Below are 18,691 nucleotides of genomic sequence, written 5' to 3' on the forward strand. Positions count from 1 at the left end.
TATATAAGCTGCTAGCGATTCATTACTGAAATCTTACCTTCAAAGCTGACGAAGTCGCGCTAGCTAACTAGCAGGCAATGCTAGCACAATTGGTTGTAACAACCAAGATAAAATATAGATAATGACGCTGTGCATATACAAATGAAGACCAGTATAAGCATCATAAAGGGCCTCTGATACAATATAGACAGTTGACAATTCAAAAGAGTTCGATATTTCAGCAACTTACCTCTGGAACTAATCGACGCGCCGTAATGTAAGTGAATGAGGTCCAACGCCCAAATGACAATATGTTGAACTATTTCGAGGTCCATACCCCGGAAGTAGGCGCCGCCATTTTTTACAACGGAGGTCTATGGGAGTGTCGTAACTCTTAGTATCTCTAGGGCTCTGGGTAGACCTAGGACCAGGTGGAGGGATTATATCTCTTCGCTGGCCTGGGAGCGCCTTGGGATCCCCCAGTCAGAGCTGGTTGATGTCGCCAGGGAAAAGAAAGTTTGGGGCTCTCTGCTGGAACTGCTACCCCCGAGACCCGACCACGGATAAGCGGGAGAAGATGGATGGATGGATGGATGGATACATTATCCAAAAATCATTATCCAAAAATCCAAAGGGCTTTAATTGTCTATATTTTCTTTGGTCATCTCAGGCTCAGCAGTGGTATGGCCATTCAAACAAGCATCCCATGTTAGGACTGAGAGCAGCTTGGTTCCATTTCAATGATGTATACAGTAACTTTTGACCAGTGTTAATAGTGTGGTCACTTTTCATCGTGCAAGTCTGGTTGCTACTTAAGTGTTCATAGTTGTATTTATTTTATTTCTAATATGACTAATACTGTATGTGGAACCTGCTTTGGTGTTCACAGATTGCTCCTACCACACTCGCCTAGAAACTTTCCCCATCAGGAGTATAATAAAAGAAAGAATGAGAAAGGTTAGACAGGAATAAAAGTAATGCATAGGGTGTGCTTTATGATGATGATGTGCTTTATAATTATTATTAATTAGAGATTTGTTTTCTTCTCTTGATAGGGAAAAGCAGAAATGTTGGTGGAGTGGGAGCCCTGTCCAGTATGGTATATATCTTCCAGTTAATTGGCTTCATGTCATCTGATGTAGTCCCATGTTGGAGAACAAACACATGATATTTAACAAATGCAAAACATCCAGATCTACCACCAGTCCTCTTATATATTTCACTGCTGTTATTCTAAAGCAGCTGAAGTATTGTAGGAACAAATGATTGTTTAACTTCATTGTTTTTATTGTTTGTTTGAACATTTGTTTTCATTTCTATGTTCACTTTTTCTAAATGGTGGTGGTCGTTAATAAATGGAAAATGAAACATTTACTTATATAAATTGAGTTATAAGATGTTTGCTTCACACATGGTTTATGCTTTTCGGAAAGACAAAACCAGGAACTGTAACTAACATTATTCCATTCTGTTTTCAGTGGCAAGGAGTGGGCTCATTCCTGGCAGCCGAAGAATTCTCCGGGATAATGCATACAAATAAAATCTGTTATTTGCACTCCAGTTTTGTTTTTGCACATTTATTCTCTTGTTGATATGCTCCATTTGAGTCACATTTTAATATGTTTCTATTAGAAATAAGATGAAAACCTCCACCAAAATGCATTTCACTTTTTAGGAAATTACAGTTGAAATACTACATGATTTCATTGTCAGTGATAGGAACACCATAACCTATATTAAGCATATTCATGTGTGAAATCTGGTACTTTGCCATCCACTGCCTTATCTAATTTGTTTAACTTCCGATGTATAACGCTTTGGAGGTAGGCTTGCATATAAAGCGTCTTTGGGTTTCAGAAAAGCGCTATAAAAATCAAATGTATTATATCATTTAATTATAGGCCCAATTAAAATTATCCTGATATGGATCACTGTGGTTTTGCTACTACATTTGAAAGCTTTTGGGGACATATTTAAATGCTTGAGATATTAAAATGGTAGTGATTACTTTGAATTTTCTTTTTCACTTATTGAAAACCACAACTCGAGTATCAGGATGGTCTTTATCTGGAAAGTTATCCACATCTCATCACCACGTTGTCACGGCGACCCTTTGTCACGTCACAGATACGGTACCCGAACTCGCCGCCCGGAAGTACTAGACAAACGATACTGCCGTTGCTAAGGAGGCAAAAGTGCAAATTTGTATCGTATATTTTTTTAAACACAGGGTTTGGTTTCGCATCGCGCCCGATTGACGGATTTCTGAAAGGGTATGGAGCCTATTCGGCCGTCAACGCAAGACAAGTCGAACGAGTCCACGCACACACGCCGGAAGAACTACAAATATGTCAGCTCTGTGTACTTCGTAGCGATTTTTGGACGCGTATCTAATGGGAATTGTAGTTTGTTGCGCTGCTCTCATATCATTTCAATGGGTTAACTTTCTATTTTTCTGTGTTTTTGTATGTTTTGAGCTGAGGTTCCAACTCAACATACAATGTTGATGAAATGAATGAAATTTGGTGATGATTAATGGTTTTTGTGTTAATGTAATAGCAGTTACAGGACCGGTCAAATTTGACCGCGAACACCAAAGTAAGGGGGGGGGGGGAACGAATACAATAGGAGGGTTTTAATGTAACCATTGCTTATGACATTGATGATATTTTAAATAAAAAAACATATTACCTAAAATGTGGAAGCTCTGGATGCCATACAAATGAATAGTTGATGTTTTTTAGGGCCACAACTTTGGCACTAGAGCACCTAGTGTTATCAAACGCATTTCAATGGTGAAACTATCCAAAAATATTGCATATGACAATATTTTCCACTACGATGAAAGGCGTGTAAACAACCCTACCACTACTACAACCCTAATTATATTGAAAAACATTTTAGAATGCCTCACGAAATACTTTAATGTAAATTAAAATGTGAAGGGATGTGTGTGATGTGGTGATTGACATTATTCACCCACGGATCTATGGGTTGGGTATTGTTCCGCACGGACATGTTAGTTAACCTGTTGATGTGAAATCCGAAAACATTTTTTAAAAATAAAATGATACTTTATTCGGAGTGTGCTTGCTTTTCTATTTGGAGGTCATCACATAACGGCATTGTAATACACGGTTCCGCTGCATTAAATATTACATATCTGCCGTAGTTCGCTATTTATAGAGCCCTGATCAGAAGACTTCTCGACAAACAGGAAGAACTGCCGCCTAAACTGAATATGTGACGTGGATCATAGATATATCAGAAATTAAACAAAATCTTCAATTTCTCTTCACAATATAAGTCTCCTTGCAGTATCAATACTAATTCGGCTGACTTTTATATTTGATCCAACCGGTATATTGGTATATTTACACCATAACGGTGCAAAGCTGATAGAAAGGGACACCTGGTGGTTAAAGCACGTTATTGAAATGCATTATTGTTATTATTAGATATTAATAGGAGACACATACAGACAAACTAATAAGGCTTTATTCAAACATTAAAGAATACTTTAGGTTAAGGTCTTATGTTGAATAAGAAAAAAGCTTTGGGGTATAAATATTAAGCCTGACAAAGTACTAATATATTGCTTTCCTGCAATGTTAACTATATGTTTAAGCACTTATTTTAACTGATATTATACATATGTATTATACTCTTATAAGATGTATGTAGATAGTATAAGAAATGTGCAGAATACGAAAGTTTAATGGTAGAGGTATACACATATATTGATAGATGTCTTGTAATGCACTGTTGAGGAACCTGCAACCCAAGTTGTTCATCTCCGACTTTGTCAGGTATCAATCAATCAATCAATCAATGTTTATTTATATAGCCCAATATCACAAATGTTACATTGGTCTCAGTGGTCTTCACAGTGTGTACAGAATATCAGTATGACAATACGACACCCTCTGTCCTCAGACCCTCACATCGTACAAGGAAAAACTTGGAAGATGAATCCACGAGGATATCCATCCAGGACCTATGATCCAGGACCACAGCCACGACTCAAGATCCAGCGCTCGCGATCCAGGACACAGGACCGCAGGATCATCCATGACTCCGGATCCCAGCGTATATAGACACCAAAAAGAAAGACATTTGGGGAAGCTGGGTTAATCGGAACATGAGTGTACACGGGTATAGACAGAGAGAAGGAAGAAGTAAGATGTCCCCCGACAAACTAAGCCTATATCAGCAAAACTAGGGGCTGAATCTAATCAGCCCTAACTATAAGCTTTATCAAAAAGGAAGGTCTTAAGCGCACTCTTAAAAACGGATAGGGTGTCTGCCGCCCGAACACAAACTGGAAGCTGATTCCACAAATGTGGAGGTTGATAAGAAAAGGCTCTGGCTCCCATTGTACTTTTAGAGATTCTAGGAACAACCAACAACCCTGCATTCTTGGAACGCAATGCCCTAGTAGGACAGTAGGGTATAATGAGTTCTTTAAGGTAAGATGGCGCCTGCCCATTAAGGGCTTTGTAGGCGAGAAGAAGAATTTTAAATTCTATCCTGTGTTCTATAGGGAGCCAGTGTAAGGCAGCCAGAACAGGAGTAATGTGGTCCCTTCTCCTAACTCTGGTTAGTACACGAGCCGCAGCATTTTGAATCAGCTGAAGCCACTTGACTGACTTCTTGGTACTCCCTGATAATAAAGAGTTACAATAATCCAGCCTAGAAGTAACAAATGTTACTAGTTTCTAGTTACTACTACTAGTTACTAGTTTCTCTGCATCGTTTTGAGGCAAGATATGCCTGATTTTTGCAATGTTACGTAGATGGAAGTAGGCGGTCCTTGAAATTGATTTTATGTGGGCGTTAAAGGACAAATCCTGATCAAATATAACACCAAGATTCCTTACAGTCTCACTGGAGGCCAAATTAATGCCATCCATAGTTAGTATGTCTTTAGATAATTTGTTTCGTAGATTCTTCGGGCCAAGTACAATAACTTGGCCCAAGTACAATAACTTCAGTTTTGGTTGTGTTTAACATCAAAAAGTTTAAGGTCATCCACGTTTTTAAGTCCTTAAGGCAGTCTTGAATTTTATTTAGATGATTAATTTCATCAGGCTCGATTGATAAATATAGTTGAGTATCATCCGCATAACAATGAAAGTTTACAGAATGATTCCTTATAATATTGCCTAACGGAAGCATATATAATGTGAACAAAATAGGTCCGAGCACTGAGCCCTGTGGCACTCCATGGCTAACTTTGGTTTGCGTGGAAGATTCATCGTTAACACGTACAAACTGAGAGCGTTCAGATAGATAGGACCTAAACCAGCCTAAAGCAGTTCCCTGTATGCCAACTAAGTGCTCTAGTCTTTGCAATAGGATATCATGGTCGATAGTATCAAATGCAGCACTGAGATCGAGCAAAAACAAGAATAGAGACAAGTCCCTTGTCTGAGGCTATTAGAATATCATTTGTGACTTTAACCAGAGCTGTCTCTGTGCTATGATGTGTTCTAAAGCCAGACTGAAAATCTTCAAATAAATCATTGTTTTTTAAGTAATCACACAACTGTTTTGCGACCGCTTTCTCAAGAATTTTTGAGAGGAACGGAAGATTAGAAATAGGTCTATAGTTGGCTAAAACCTCTGGATCGAGGTTGTGCTTTTTAAGAAGCGGTTTTATCACTGCTACTTTGAATGATTGTGGAACATAGCCTGATAATAAAGACATATTCATAATATTTAATAAAGAAGTGCTAATTAATGGAAAAACTTCCTTCAACAGCTTAGTTGGAATTGGGTCTAACATGCACGTTGATGGCTTAGAAGAGAGAATCATTGAATGTAATTGTTCAAGGTTAATGGCTGAAAAGCATTCTAGTTTACTATCTAGTGTAATATTAGAACTTACGATTCCGGGAGCTGTTGATAACACTATACTGGTCGAAGGCAAGAGGTCATTAATTTTGTTTCTAAGAGTAACAATTTTATCGTTAAAAAAGCACATAAAATCATTACTACTGAGTGCTATGGGAATAGAAGGCTCAATGGAGCTGTGGCTCTCTGTCAGCCTGGCTACAGTGCTGAAAAGAAATCTTGCATTATTCTTATTCTCATCTATTAAGGAAGAGTAGTAGGCTGCTCTCGCTTTACGCAGTGCTTTCTTATATTCATTGAGAGTAATATGCCAAATTAAACGAGATTCTTCAAGTTTAGTGGAACGCCATATCCTTTCAAGTTGTCTAGACTTTTGCTTTATTTTGCGGGTTTCGGCATTATGCCATGGAGCTAATCTATGTTGTTTTATTTTCTTCTTTTTCAAAGGAGCCTAATTTTATTCGCAGCGCATCTATAGCACTATCAACAACATGATCAATTTGGGGTGGTGTACATTTTGTATAAGTTTCCTCCCCTACATGCAGACATGCTATCGAGTTAAGTATTGGTGGAATCTCTTCCTTAAATGTGGCTCTAGCACTAACAGATAGGTTTCTGCTGCAAGAGCTTTTGACTAATGCTTTGTAGTCTAGTAACAGTACTTCAAAAGTTACTAAGAAATGGTCGGATAAAGCAGGATTATGCGGTTCGACTAATAGTTGCTCAATTTCAATACCATAAGTCAGAACAAGGTCGAGAGTGTGATTATAACAGTGGGTTGGTTTATTTACACTCTGACAGAAACCAACAGAATCTAATATAGAGTTAAATGCAACAGTAAGGCTATTTTTATCATCGTCAACATGAATATTAAAGTCACCTACGATAATTACTTTGTCTGTTTTAAGAACCAAAGTTGATAAAAACTCAGAGAATTCTGATAAGAATTCTGAATAAGGACCTGGTGCACGATACACTGTAACAAATAAGATTGGCTGCAAAGTTTTCCAGGTCGGATGCGTAAGACTAAAAACGAGGCTTTCAAAAGAGGTATAATTACATTTTGGTTTAGTATTGATAAGTAAACTTGAGTCAAAGATTGCTGCAACTCCACCTCCTCGGCCCGTGCCTCGAGCAATATGAGTGTTGACATGGCTGGGTGGAGTGGCCTCATTTATGCTGACATATTCTTCATGTCTCAACCAAGTTTCAGTGAGACAGCATATATCAATATTATAATCTGATATTAAATCATTTACCAATATTGCTTTAGATGCTAGAGATCTTATGTTTAAGAGACCACATTTAATCTTCCTGTTTTGTTGCACTGTAGTAGTTGTTACATTTACTTTTATTAGGTTATTATGTATGACACCTCTATTAGGTTTTACCTTAAATTGTCCTTGGGCAGGCACACACACCGTTAATATTGGGTATTTTATTGGGTTCGGGATTCCTATGGGTGACTGCCTAGGAGAGAGCGCAGAGAAGCGTGTAAGACTGCGACTCTGCCTCCTGGTCTCAACTCCAGTTTGTCATGGATTACGTCCACAAAGCCCTGAAATGTTTGCCGAAATGAGATCTGCACCTTCCAAAGTAGGATGAATGCCATCTCTCTTAATCAGACTAGGTTTTCCCCAGAAGGCTGTTCAATTATTTACGAAGCCCACATTGTTTGCTGGGCACCACCAAGACAACCAGCGCTGAAATGATGACATGCGGCTATACATGTCATCATTGATCAGATTGGGGAGGGGACCAGAGAAGATTACGGTGTCCGACATTGTTTTAGCATAACTACACACCGACTCCACATTAAGTTTGGTGCATTCTGATTGGCGTAAACGAACATCATTACCACCGACGTGAATAACAATCCTACTGTATTTACGTTTATCTTTAGCCAGCAGTTTAAGATGCGCCTCAACGTCGCCCGCTCTGGCCCCCGGAATGCATGTGACTGTGGAGGCTTCGGTCTCTAAATTCACGTGTCTCATAATAGAGCTACCAATAACCAGAGTTGGCTTCTCAGCGGGTGTCTCGCTGAGTGGGGAATATCTGTTAGATACGTGAACGGGTTGGTGGGGACCTGCGGGGTTCGCGTTATGCCCCTTCTGAACAGTCACCCAGTCTCCCTGCTGCTCGGGAGTTGCCGGGGGACGGCTAAGAGGAGCTACCTTTTGCCGGTCCGCACATGCTAACATGGGCTTTACTTTAGCTGAGTTACTTTCTAAGATGCGGAGCCGGGCTTCTATGGCTATGATTCCCGCCTCCAACCTAACAACTATACTACATTTAACACATGTATCCTTACCAGTAAGGGAGGCCGGGAAGTAACCAAACATGAGACAGGAAGAGCAGGAAATAGCACCAGAAGGTGGGGAAAGAGCCATGGCTAGCTATCAAGCTAAAGTAGCTACCGTTAGCAAACCCGAAAAGAGTGTAGGCAACTGTGGAGTTACAGTCGCTAAGAGAAGGAGAGTTGTGAGTGCTTAAGGTATTGAACATTCAATAAATAAAGAACACATACTTATTAAATATAAAACACAGAATTTGTGTGATTATACTAAATGATTTACAAATAAACACCACTGCATATTTACAACTGTTACACAACTTGGGCTCAATATCTTATCTTAAGATCAATGGCTACTGCCATACGAAATGTGCCTCTGAACCTTGACAAGTGCATGTTTCAGGCTTATCAATTTACAACAGGAGGGGTCACAGACATAAGATCAGCGGTTAAATAAAGCTCTTCTGACCTTAGCTATCATGTGGGTATTAATGCTGCACAAGCAATTTTCACCCCATTTATTAATTATATGTTTTAAATGTGAGTGTTTCCGATCCCCTAAACCTCCATGGATGTACACAGTTTAATACTGGCAACTTCTTATTACGGGAAATATGAAAACATCTTTTAAAACTACAATTCAAAGCAGAGACGTGCCATAGATCGAGAACATGTTGTGAAACACACTATAGAGAACCGCAGTGACGCGTCCTAAAACCCGGAAGTAAGTTAGCATTTTTAGCACTTCCGGTTCCTTCGTCAACAAAGCAATGTATTTTCTCCATAGGGTTTTGGAAAATAGCTCGAAATAAGGTCTGTGGTTGACACAAATTTAAGAGATAAATCACGTTTTGTTCTACAACAGTAGATACATCAGCAGTGACCCCACTGGTGATTTTTGAAGAGTTTACGTGTCTGAAAAACAATGGTTGTTACCGAGTGGCTGAATAGGACTACAGAAATGGTCGAGGCCGTTGTACGTCATTACGCCGAAAACGTAAACACTCCAGCTAACTTTGTGTTCCCCCGTGTTCTGCTTGAAAGCAAGTACCTGCCTATCTCTAGTATCTGTAGTATCTGTATATCTGACCATTAGAATCTGTATTTTTTTTTTAACACCGTAGTTTTACAAATTATAGAATAATTAATTACCAGTGTTTTCCAAGTTTACTCGGCAGTTTGTTTCGTTAGCTAACGTTAGCTAAGGCTAGCGCTACTAGCTACGCAATGGTTTGTTGCTTTGCTCCGGGTTGCAGCCACAGGTCTTTCGCATGAAACGTGCTCGTTCTTTCGTTTCCCAGCCAATGTTTTCCAAAGGAGAGTCTGGATTCGTGTCATGAGGTAAGCTGACGTTACATTGTTGTCCATGTCACGGTGAAATGTAAATGATGGGTAGTGTATCGCCGTTTTAGAGATGGCGCTGCTGAAAAGACCGTAACATAAGTAAAGATAATGAATACATCCTATTAAAACCTGTGTGGCTTATATGATAAGTCTAATTAGTACAAGCAGCATAACGTTTCACCATGGAACTAAAGATTGTAGTCAGGGAAATCAGTTTGACATATTGAACTAATAACAAATCACCTCTGGCTGGCAGAGAACTCTCTGCTCCATAGCTTCTCTTGGACGTAAAATCACATGTACATTTTACATTTATATTCAATTTAATATTCCATCCCTCACATACTTTTGTATATATAATAACAACTTATATTTAGTTTTTCTTGTTATGCTGCTGCAACACAAACATTTCCCAAATTGGGATCAATACAGTAATATATTATCTTAATTAAGAAATCAAACTATTATAATTAGTGTAGCAGCTGACACCTATTTTCAATATGGATTAATCTACCATTTATTTCTTTTAGTTCAATTTTGATCTATACAAATGTCAAAATAGTGAAAATGTTCACGAGACTTATCAAAGTGCAAGGATATATCTTTAGATGTTTTGTTTTAGCCTATGTACTGTATGTCTTAATGCTCTTGTATGTAACGGTGTGACTTCCATGAAACTAATATTTTATATCTTCCCAACAGACGAGCTGACAGGAAGCCCAATGCCTGTTCCTGCATCTGCAGCTGTCATGTTCTTTTACAAAAGAGAAAAAGGCCTGTTCCCTTTAAAGCACAGAATGTAGAAGAGCATTCCTACTGTCTGAGAGGGATAAGTGATGGAATGGAGGAAGAAGCTGCGTGTCTAATGACTGAGGAGGAAGCAGGTCCATCAACACAGGCGGCTGCTGATGAAGATCCTCAACCACTATCTGAGAATGCCGAGGAGCAAGCGACCACGGTAGAAGCAAAACTTCAATCTCAGCAAAGACACATAATGCAGCTAGAGATCCAGCTAGAGGAGTCCAAGGCAAAGCAGAGTTACTGCCGTGACAAGTATTCTGCCTCTCAGCTGAGTGAAAAGGTTCTTCGGATGGAGACAGGATTGCCAGATAGAGACACATTCAGTGCTGTGTGTGAGTATGTTGCTCGTTTTGAGGGTTCCATTACATACCCAAAAGGTTGGTTCCCCAAATCACTGAGTCTTGAAGACCAAGTTTTCATGACCCTCATGAAACTACGTCATCATTACACACACCTTCATCTGGCTGCACTCTTTCACTGCGGTGAAAGCACTGTCAGAAATGTGATAGTAACATTTATAGAGGTTCTCCATAAATTACTTTTTAAGGACATAATGAGTGCTGTTCCCAGCCGGGAGAAAGATAAAACCAGCTTGCCTTCTTCATTTCGGCACATCCAAAACTGCAGAATGATAGTGGATTGTACAGACATCAAAATTGCTATCCCCAAGCAAATGGATATCCAGAAAGAGACCTACTCTGCTTACCGTGGCATGCACTCCTTCAAACTACTGCTGGGGGTAGCACCACATGCTGTGATCACATACTGCAGCAAACGATACCCAGGATCAACAAGTGACAAAGAGATAGTACGGGATTCTGGTGTTCTTCAGCATTTCAAACCTGGAGATCTGATATTGGCTGACAAGGGATTCTTAATCCAGAACATTCTTCCTGAAGGAGTCACTGTCAACATTCCCCCATTCCTCTGTCATGGCCAACTGACACACAGCGAAGCACAGGCTACAAAGCTTATCGCACAACATAAGATTCACATCGAGAGAGCAAATGCTCGTTTGAAAGAATTTAGGATCCTAAAGTTCATTCCATCTCACCTGAGGCACTTCGCAGATAAACTGGTGCATGTATGTTGCGCACTAGTGAACTTCCAACGTCCTCTCATAAAAGAGGTGGCAGAAAAATAGTGTCTTTTCACATGTAAACACATGTGTTTCATACACATCTTTTCAACTCTGTAAGCCCCCCTCCCCCCTCTCAATCAACTTCCTCTTGACTGACTTTTCTGTTTATTTTATTTTACTATATTTATTTGTTTGCCTGTCCTTGTTTCTCTACCCTCCCTCATAATGTAAGGCGTCTTTGAGTTGTAGAAAAGCGCTATATAAATCAAATGTATATTATTATTATACTTTGTTTTACATTTTGAGTTCATCATTACACTCAAACTGTCTTTTCATTGGGTGCATTTTATTTTTTTTATTTAGATTCTGCTGTTTAATCAATCCAGAAACATGTTTCATACTTTGTTTTACATTTTGAGTTCATCATTAAACTCAAACAATGTCTTTTAAACTGGGTGCATTTTATTTCTTTTATTTAGGTTCTGTTTAATACACATTAATTTGACTCAGATGTGCTGATAATATCTGCAAATATAAATCTTTAAACTGTCTTTTTACCTTAAAGTCTGGCCTCTTGGGTAGGCTCTGTTTTCTGTCTTTCTTTATCAAAAACGTTCCTCCAAAGAATGGTTTGTGGTTTGGGATTCAGAGGCAGGCTTGAATCAAGAAACCACAATAGTTTTCTGCACGGACTGCCTTTTTTTATTAAGAAATATTATTTTGTAAATATGTTATTCTCTGTAGTCAGAAACCTAACACTCTAACAACCACAACATTGCAAAGGTGAGTAAATGTAAATTAAAAACGATTCACAATTTCTTAAAATTACTATATTTGAAAATGATAGATTTAATGATCTTTTTCATCGAACATATGAACGACTCAAACAAGGATCGCAGCAGCTACAAGAAAGATCTTCAAAGGGGAACCATAACATCCTGAAGATGAGTTTTCTCTAAAAAAAAATATTTAATCTTAACAACAGTGCTCTCTGAACTCAGAACAAGTCAATTAATATGCCTTTTTGTTTTTCTGTCTTTTTCAAAAAATAACCACAACAGTGAGAAAGGTGATTATTCCGGCAGTGCCAGCTTTGGAAGCATGTGGGCCTTGACAAAGTCCTCAAGAGCCAACAGGATAGGCTGCCAATTGTCATCTCGGGCTATCGGAATGATGACACTGTCTTTCGTAGTCCAGACCACAAAGTAGCAAGTCTCTCTTGCAGTGAGGTGAAGCTGACCTTGCACTTGGTGCCAGTAAGGATGCTCCTCATGCAGGCTGAATGTGTCTCCCTCCTTACTGACACAGAAGCCCTTGATTTGCAATGCTTCACTAATTGTCATTTCCCTGGCTCCGTAGGGACACTTTACCTCCAGCACAGCGGGAAGACCCTACCAGACCATCTGGAGATGCCCCCAACACTCCTGATTGGGAGAGCCACAAACCTGACTCATGGACCTGCATCTGGGTTGCAGTGGTGAATGCCCTGACGCCCTCACATTCATTCATAGTCCCCCACTGTACAGACAAAGCACCATCAAGGGCCTGTTGTTGCCCTAGCACCCTGGCACTAAGGGAAGCAGTCGCACGCTTTGACCTCAGGACAGCTCCAAAGTTGCTGGCAGTCAACCTTCCTTTCCTGAACAAATGCCCGTTTGGGTTGGTTCGCTGACCAGTGGTAGCCACCTGAATTGCCCTCTGTTGCTCCTCAGACAATGCCATGCTTGCCACAATTGCCTCAGGTCCCTGATGCCCAACAGATTTGAGAATTTCAGGAACAGCAAGTGTTTCCAAGCTGTAGTGTTCCTCTTCTGGCTCGGGGGAGAGAAGCCAAGACATTCCTGAGAACCTGCCCCCGAGTCTGTCCCTCAGCCAGTCACGATCTTCGGAGGTGGGCTCTCTTGTCAGCGGGTTGAATGAGTTATTGGTTGGAGGAAATAGCTCCTCCACTGAATGTGTACGGTTAGCTGCCTTTGGCTTCTTCCACTGACAGGGTGTCAGTGCAGCTGAAAGTGTGGATAGCAAAGATGGCTAATGCAGCTGCATGACTGCATTTCCATTCTCCACGTGGGCATTCACATTTTGTGGAGAGAATTCCCTCTTCTCCTGTAGATACCTGTGGTGGTGGTGGGATTGTTTTATTATTTAAAATATATTTACATTTGTAATGCCTTCCCAATTATCCCTTTAATTGTTTATATAAATATATATAAATATAATATATATATAAACTGTATGTTTATTTCATGGATATTTCTGTGTTTTCTGGTGTGTAATATTTGTAATAAAGATTTCATGTGACACATAAAATGGATTTGTTGATGGGAATTAATGTCACTAATGTGAATAAATTAACTTTAGGTTAACGGTACTCTTGCTATCACTACTCACCGACACTATAAACCTTCTCCCTCATGCTAGCCCTGACAACACCGGTAAGCACACCTTCATCTAGGCTGCACTGTTGTACGTGTCCTGACTTGTAGTGGTTCTCTCCTCTATCTACACTCTTCTTGTCATCTTTGTAAAATGATATCAGACTGGCAATAGACACAGCCATGACTTCTAATGAAATTCAGTTTGGCTCAAATGAAAAGCTTTGTTAAAATATGCAAGCACGCGGAAGTCAGTTGAAACGATCTTAAGTTGGCGTGACGTTGAAGTCGTGCGACCCTGCTGCTGGACTGGCTTGTAGTTCGTTTATAGCATAACGTTAGCATTTTGCTTCTGGCGACTAGATTTATGATTTCAAAATTATAAAAGTAGGGGAGACATGTGGATATTATCCGGCTGAACAAAACGTGATCCGTCTCTCAAATGTGTGTTAACCACAGACCTTATTTCGAGCTATTTTCCAAAATCCTATGGAGAAATTGCATTGCGTTTTTGACGAAGGAACCGGAAGGAGTTTACATCCGGGGTTTAGGACGCGTCACTGCGGTTCTCTATAGCCAGCATGTGTAGTTCTGGTGACGGGTGGGGGGCGGGGTGGACCCGTTCAAATCCAGGTTTGGACAGTGGTTCCATTTCAAAGTGCTGTTCGATGCTCGGCGTAACCCTCGGCGCACACTCAAACATCCAATCAGAGCTTGAGGACTATCACGGGGTTTGTCCATGGGTTTGTCAAGCGAAGCGGAGAGAATACTTACTTCCGGTTGTCAAATTCTCTAAAGCAAATGAACTGCTCCGACCCTCGGTCCTGACGGACTCCAACTTGTGTTTATTAATCAAACAAATAAATACACACAAGGATAATTATGTGTTGTTGACTAAATAACAGTGTGTGGTTTAGAAAAGAATACAAAATTAGAAAGAAAAAACGATGAAACAATACAGATTTCAGTATTCTGAGCCCCTACTCTCCCCATAACTGATGGCAACAAAAGTCCTACATTATTCAATTACAATAAAGAAGTAAAAACAATAAGGGTATACTAATTACGGGTTGGGAGTGAGAACGTGTTGCTGTACAACAAATCACCTGGTTGGAAGAGAACTCTCTGCTCCATAGTTTCTCTCTTCACTGTACATTTGACATATTCAGGGTAATATTTAATATTCCATCTGTCACATACTTATGTAAATATAATACCTTGCTTTATATCTTGTTATTGCTCATTTGTAAATTCAACATGTATATTTTCTTCTTTATTTCTTGTCTTTTTATTTGTATTGTATAATGCCATGTGTTTTAATGCTGCTGCCCCCAGTGAGATGATAGTGAACTGTTCATGAACTTGTCATGAAAAGTTCATGAAATATCAGTGAACCATATTCATGAACAGCTCATAAACAGCTCATAAACAGCTCATACCAAAGTTGATGAACTGTTCATGAAATTGTCATGAACATTAAATGGCACTAGGGCAGTTAATGAACTACTCATGAAACTCCTGTGCTGGAATGGTTCATGAACAATTCATGGAATATGGTTTTAGGCAGGTTCATGAACAATTCATGAAATGGAGTTTTCAGTGAGTGTGTAGGGATATTCAGTTTTCAACCAAGAACATATCAAGAATTGTTCATGAACATATCAAGAACTGTTCATAACAACTTCATGAACTGTTCATGAACAGTTCATACCCAGTCACTGAATATAATTCAATGGCTGGCTATGAACTGTTCATGTACATGAACTGTTCATGAACCATTGACTGTGGGTCAATTGGCAACCATAGAAAACAACAATTATGTCAATCACAATGGAACTTTACTCAAATTAACAAACAAACAAACATAAATGTATACAGGTGGAGCACTACACTTAATCCTATCACTATTTGAAGCAGTTCTTGACACTCAGCTGCACAAAATGTTTTGTTCCGGGTCCCAAAAGCTTGGGTACCACAGCAACAATAAATGATTTCTGTAGAAAACAGAAAAGTGCAGCAGCAATAATTATACACAGGATCCGGTTGATCGTCTGGAATGCTTCTTATTCAATTTTCACATCACATCACATTTCTCCATTTAAGTTATCTGTCTGTCACAGTCAATTACTGTATCTCAAGGAGAAATTCAACATAGTCAATATAAATTATTACATTACATTGCATTTAGCTGACGCTTTTATCCAAAGCGACTTACAATAAGTGCGTTCGACCAACAAAATACAAACTTGAAGAAAACAGAATCATATAAGTACATCAGGTTTCATAGAGCAAAAACATTTCAAGTGCTACTCAACTGGCTTTAGGTAAGCCAGTCCATAAGTGCTTTGTTAATAGTTCTATCGCTCGAAGTGGAGTCGAAAGAGATGAGTTTTCAGTCTGCGCCGGAAGGTGTGTAAGCTATCTGCTGTCCTGATGTCAATGGGGAGCTCATTCCACCATTTTGGAGCCAGGATAGCAAACCCACGTGTTTTTGCTGATGGGAACTTGGGTCCCCCTCGCAGTGCGGGTGCAGCGAGCCGTTTGGTTGATGCAGAGCGGAGTGCACGTGCTGGGGTGTACGGTTTAACCATGTCCTGGATGTAGGAAGGGCCAGATCCATTCGCAGCATGGTACGCAAGTACCATTGTCTTGAAGTGGATTCTAGCAGTTACCGGAAGCCAGTGGAGGGAGCGGAGGAGCGGCGTGGTGTGAGAACATTTAGGAAGGTTGAAGACCAGACGAGCCGCTGCATTCTGGATGAGCTGCAGAGGTCGGATGGCACATGCAGGTAGACCAGCCAGGAGGGAGTTGCAGTAGTCTAGGCGTGAGATGACGAGAGCCTGGACCAGAACCTGCGTGGCTTTCTGGGTCAGCTGGGGACGCATCCTCCTGATGTTGTAAAGCGTGTATCTGCAGCAGCGGGTTGTAGCAGCGATGTTTGCAGTGAAGGACAGGTTGTTATCTATAAACACTAGGGCTGTCAGTCGATTAAAATATTTAATCGCGATGAATCGCATGATTGTCCATAGTTAATCGCGATTAATCGCAAATTTTTTATCTGTTCTAAATGTATTAAAGTTTTTAATACTCCTATCAACATATGAGTGGACAAATATGCTTTATGCTAATGTGTATTATCATTTGAACAATGACAAATATTCTCATGAATATTAAACAACAACCTCTGAACATTACAAATATTCGCCTCAATTCAACCTGGAACCTCTCTCATACAATACAAATGGGGTGTGTGTGTGCGTGTGTGTGTGTGTGTGTGTGTGTGTGTGTGTGTGTGTGTGTGTGTGTGTGTGTGTGTGTGTGTGTGTGTGTGTGTGTGTGTGTGTGTGTGTGTGTGTGTGTGTGTGTGTGTGTGTGTGTGTGTGTGTGTTGGATCGTTGGAGCTATGTGCTGCCTGGACGCTGCAATCATGTTGCTGCAATCATGAGTGTGCTCACTTCTCCTACAATGTCCCGCTGTCTGCTTCCTGCATAAAGTCAAGTGCTCGGTGCAGTTGTGGCGAAATGTCGCTCCTCTGTTTTCATTTAAACAGCTCCGTATATCCGTTAGCGCAGCTAGCTAGCACCAGATGCTAACAACAACAACAATGCACTTAAGGTCTCTCTCTCGCTCGCTCGGGCCACATTACACACACCCTCCCGGTCCTCCCGATGGCCAGTCGGTGCCTGCCGGTGAGCGTGGAAGTGTGGTCTGCCACAAGCGGGCGGCAGGAGCTGGGCTGTCAGCAGATGGTATTTTAAACTCCATGTGCTCTGAAACTACGGGGCGGCCGAGGAAAAAAAATACACATGCGTTAATCGCGTTAAAATAATTAGTGGCGTTACAAAAAAATTGCGTTAACGCGTTATTAACGCGTTAACTTGACAGCCCTAATAAACACATAACGCTATCAAATAATACTTTCTATCAATACCAAATATAACATATTATGGAGATCACAAAAATACACTGTCAATGTTAATAAACAAAAAACAAGGCAATGTGTCTGCAAGACTGCACTCAGGTAAACAAAACATATTACCCGTGCGCAGCAGCTAACCTGCCTGCGAGCCTTCGCTCAGGTCACATTTGCCCAGGCGTGGCTGAAGCCCGCGAAAATGGCATCTATTGTTGCCGACAGTTTAGTATTTTTAAAATACCGTTACTATGTCAAACATGCTCAAAACCTTCTGACACAATCTCTTAAACATCTCCAACATCATATCTAATTCACACAAGTTAACATCGATCATTTTCATCATGTACTGACCTGTAGAAAACAGAAAAGTGGAGCAGCAATAATTATACACAGGATCCGGTTGATTGTCTGGATTGCTTCTGAGGAGGGGGCGGAAGTGTCCCCCCTAAGGTAACCCAGATGTCACCGCTCACCTGCCAAAGGTTCCACCTTGGCGCTACTTACTCGTACTGCTTCTCAAACAGTACAGATAAACCATAAAATGATATGAATGTCACCAAAATAAATACAGATAATGTTCAGTTTCAAATTCATTATTGTTTTGTTTTAAGATTAAAAGTTTAAAAAAATAAAGAAATGTTCAAATAGTAGATGAATATTCAAGAGGTCTTTAAAAACATCACACTCACTGATCATCAAAAGTTCATAAAATGCTCATAAAAGTCTGTCATGAGCAAAACAGGAACTTTATATGAATGAACAATGTTCATAAACATTTCATGAACTGCTCTTTAAAATGGTTCATGAGCATTTTAAGAATTTTGGTTCATGAACATGACAAGTGAACATATAATGAGTTGTTCATGAATGTTTCATGAGTGCTCATGAACAGCTCATAAAGTCATGAACTCCATCTCGCAGGGGGCAACACAAAGATTTCCCAAATTGGGATCAATAAAGTTCTATCTTATCTTAAACCAACAACCAGTGTTCCGGGTGAGGATCATCTCTTTACAAAAATATTGAAGTGCTAACCCATATTG

The 18,691-nt window shown here is 40.0% G+C and overlaps 1 protein-coding gene and 1 long non-coding RNA gene across 2 annotated transcripts; both read left to right on the forward strand.

The window, feature by feature from the left end:
* Window positions 1-863: 863 nt before the first annotated feature.
* Window positions 864-1,532, forward strand: LOC117446421 (uncharacterized). The gene is made up of 3 exons (XR_004552135.1): window positions 864-936; window positions 1,035-1,078; window positions 1,458-1,532. It is a non-coding gene; the product is annotated as an uncharacterized lncRNA (long non-coding RNA).
* A 7,631-nt stretch (window positions 1,533-9,163) lies between these two features.
* LOC139433877 (uncharacterized) lies at window positions 9,164-11,420 on the forward strand. Its single transcript, XM_071203317.1, has 2 exons — window positions 9,164-9,472; window positions 10,178-11,420. Exons 1-2 carry the CDS (start codon window positions 9,468-9,470, stop codon window positions 11,418-11,420), a joined length of 1,248 nt encoding a protein of 415 aa, XP_071059418.1. The 5' UTR covers window positions 9,164-9,467.
* Window positions 11,421-18,691: the final 7,271 nt, after the last annotated feature.

This window comes from Pseudochaenichthys georgianus, chromosome 5 (assembly GCF_902827115.2).
Source record: "Pseudochaenichthys georgianus chromosome 5, fPseGeo1.2, whole genome shotgun sequence".
In the NCBI taxonomy this organism is placed as follows: domain Eukaryota; kingdom Metazoa; phylum Chordata; class Actinopteri; order Perciformes; family Channichthyidae; genus Pseudochaenichthys; species Pseudochaenichthys georgianus.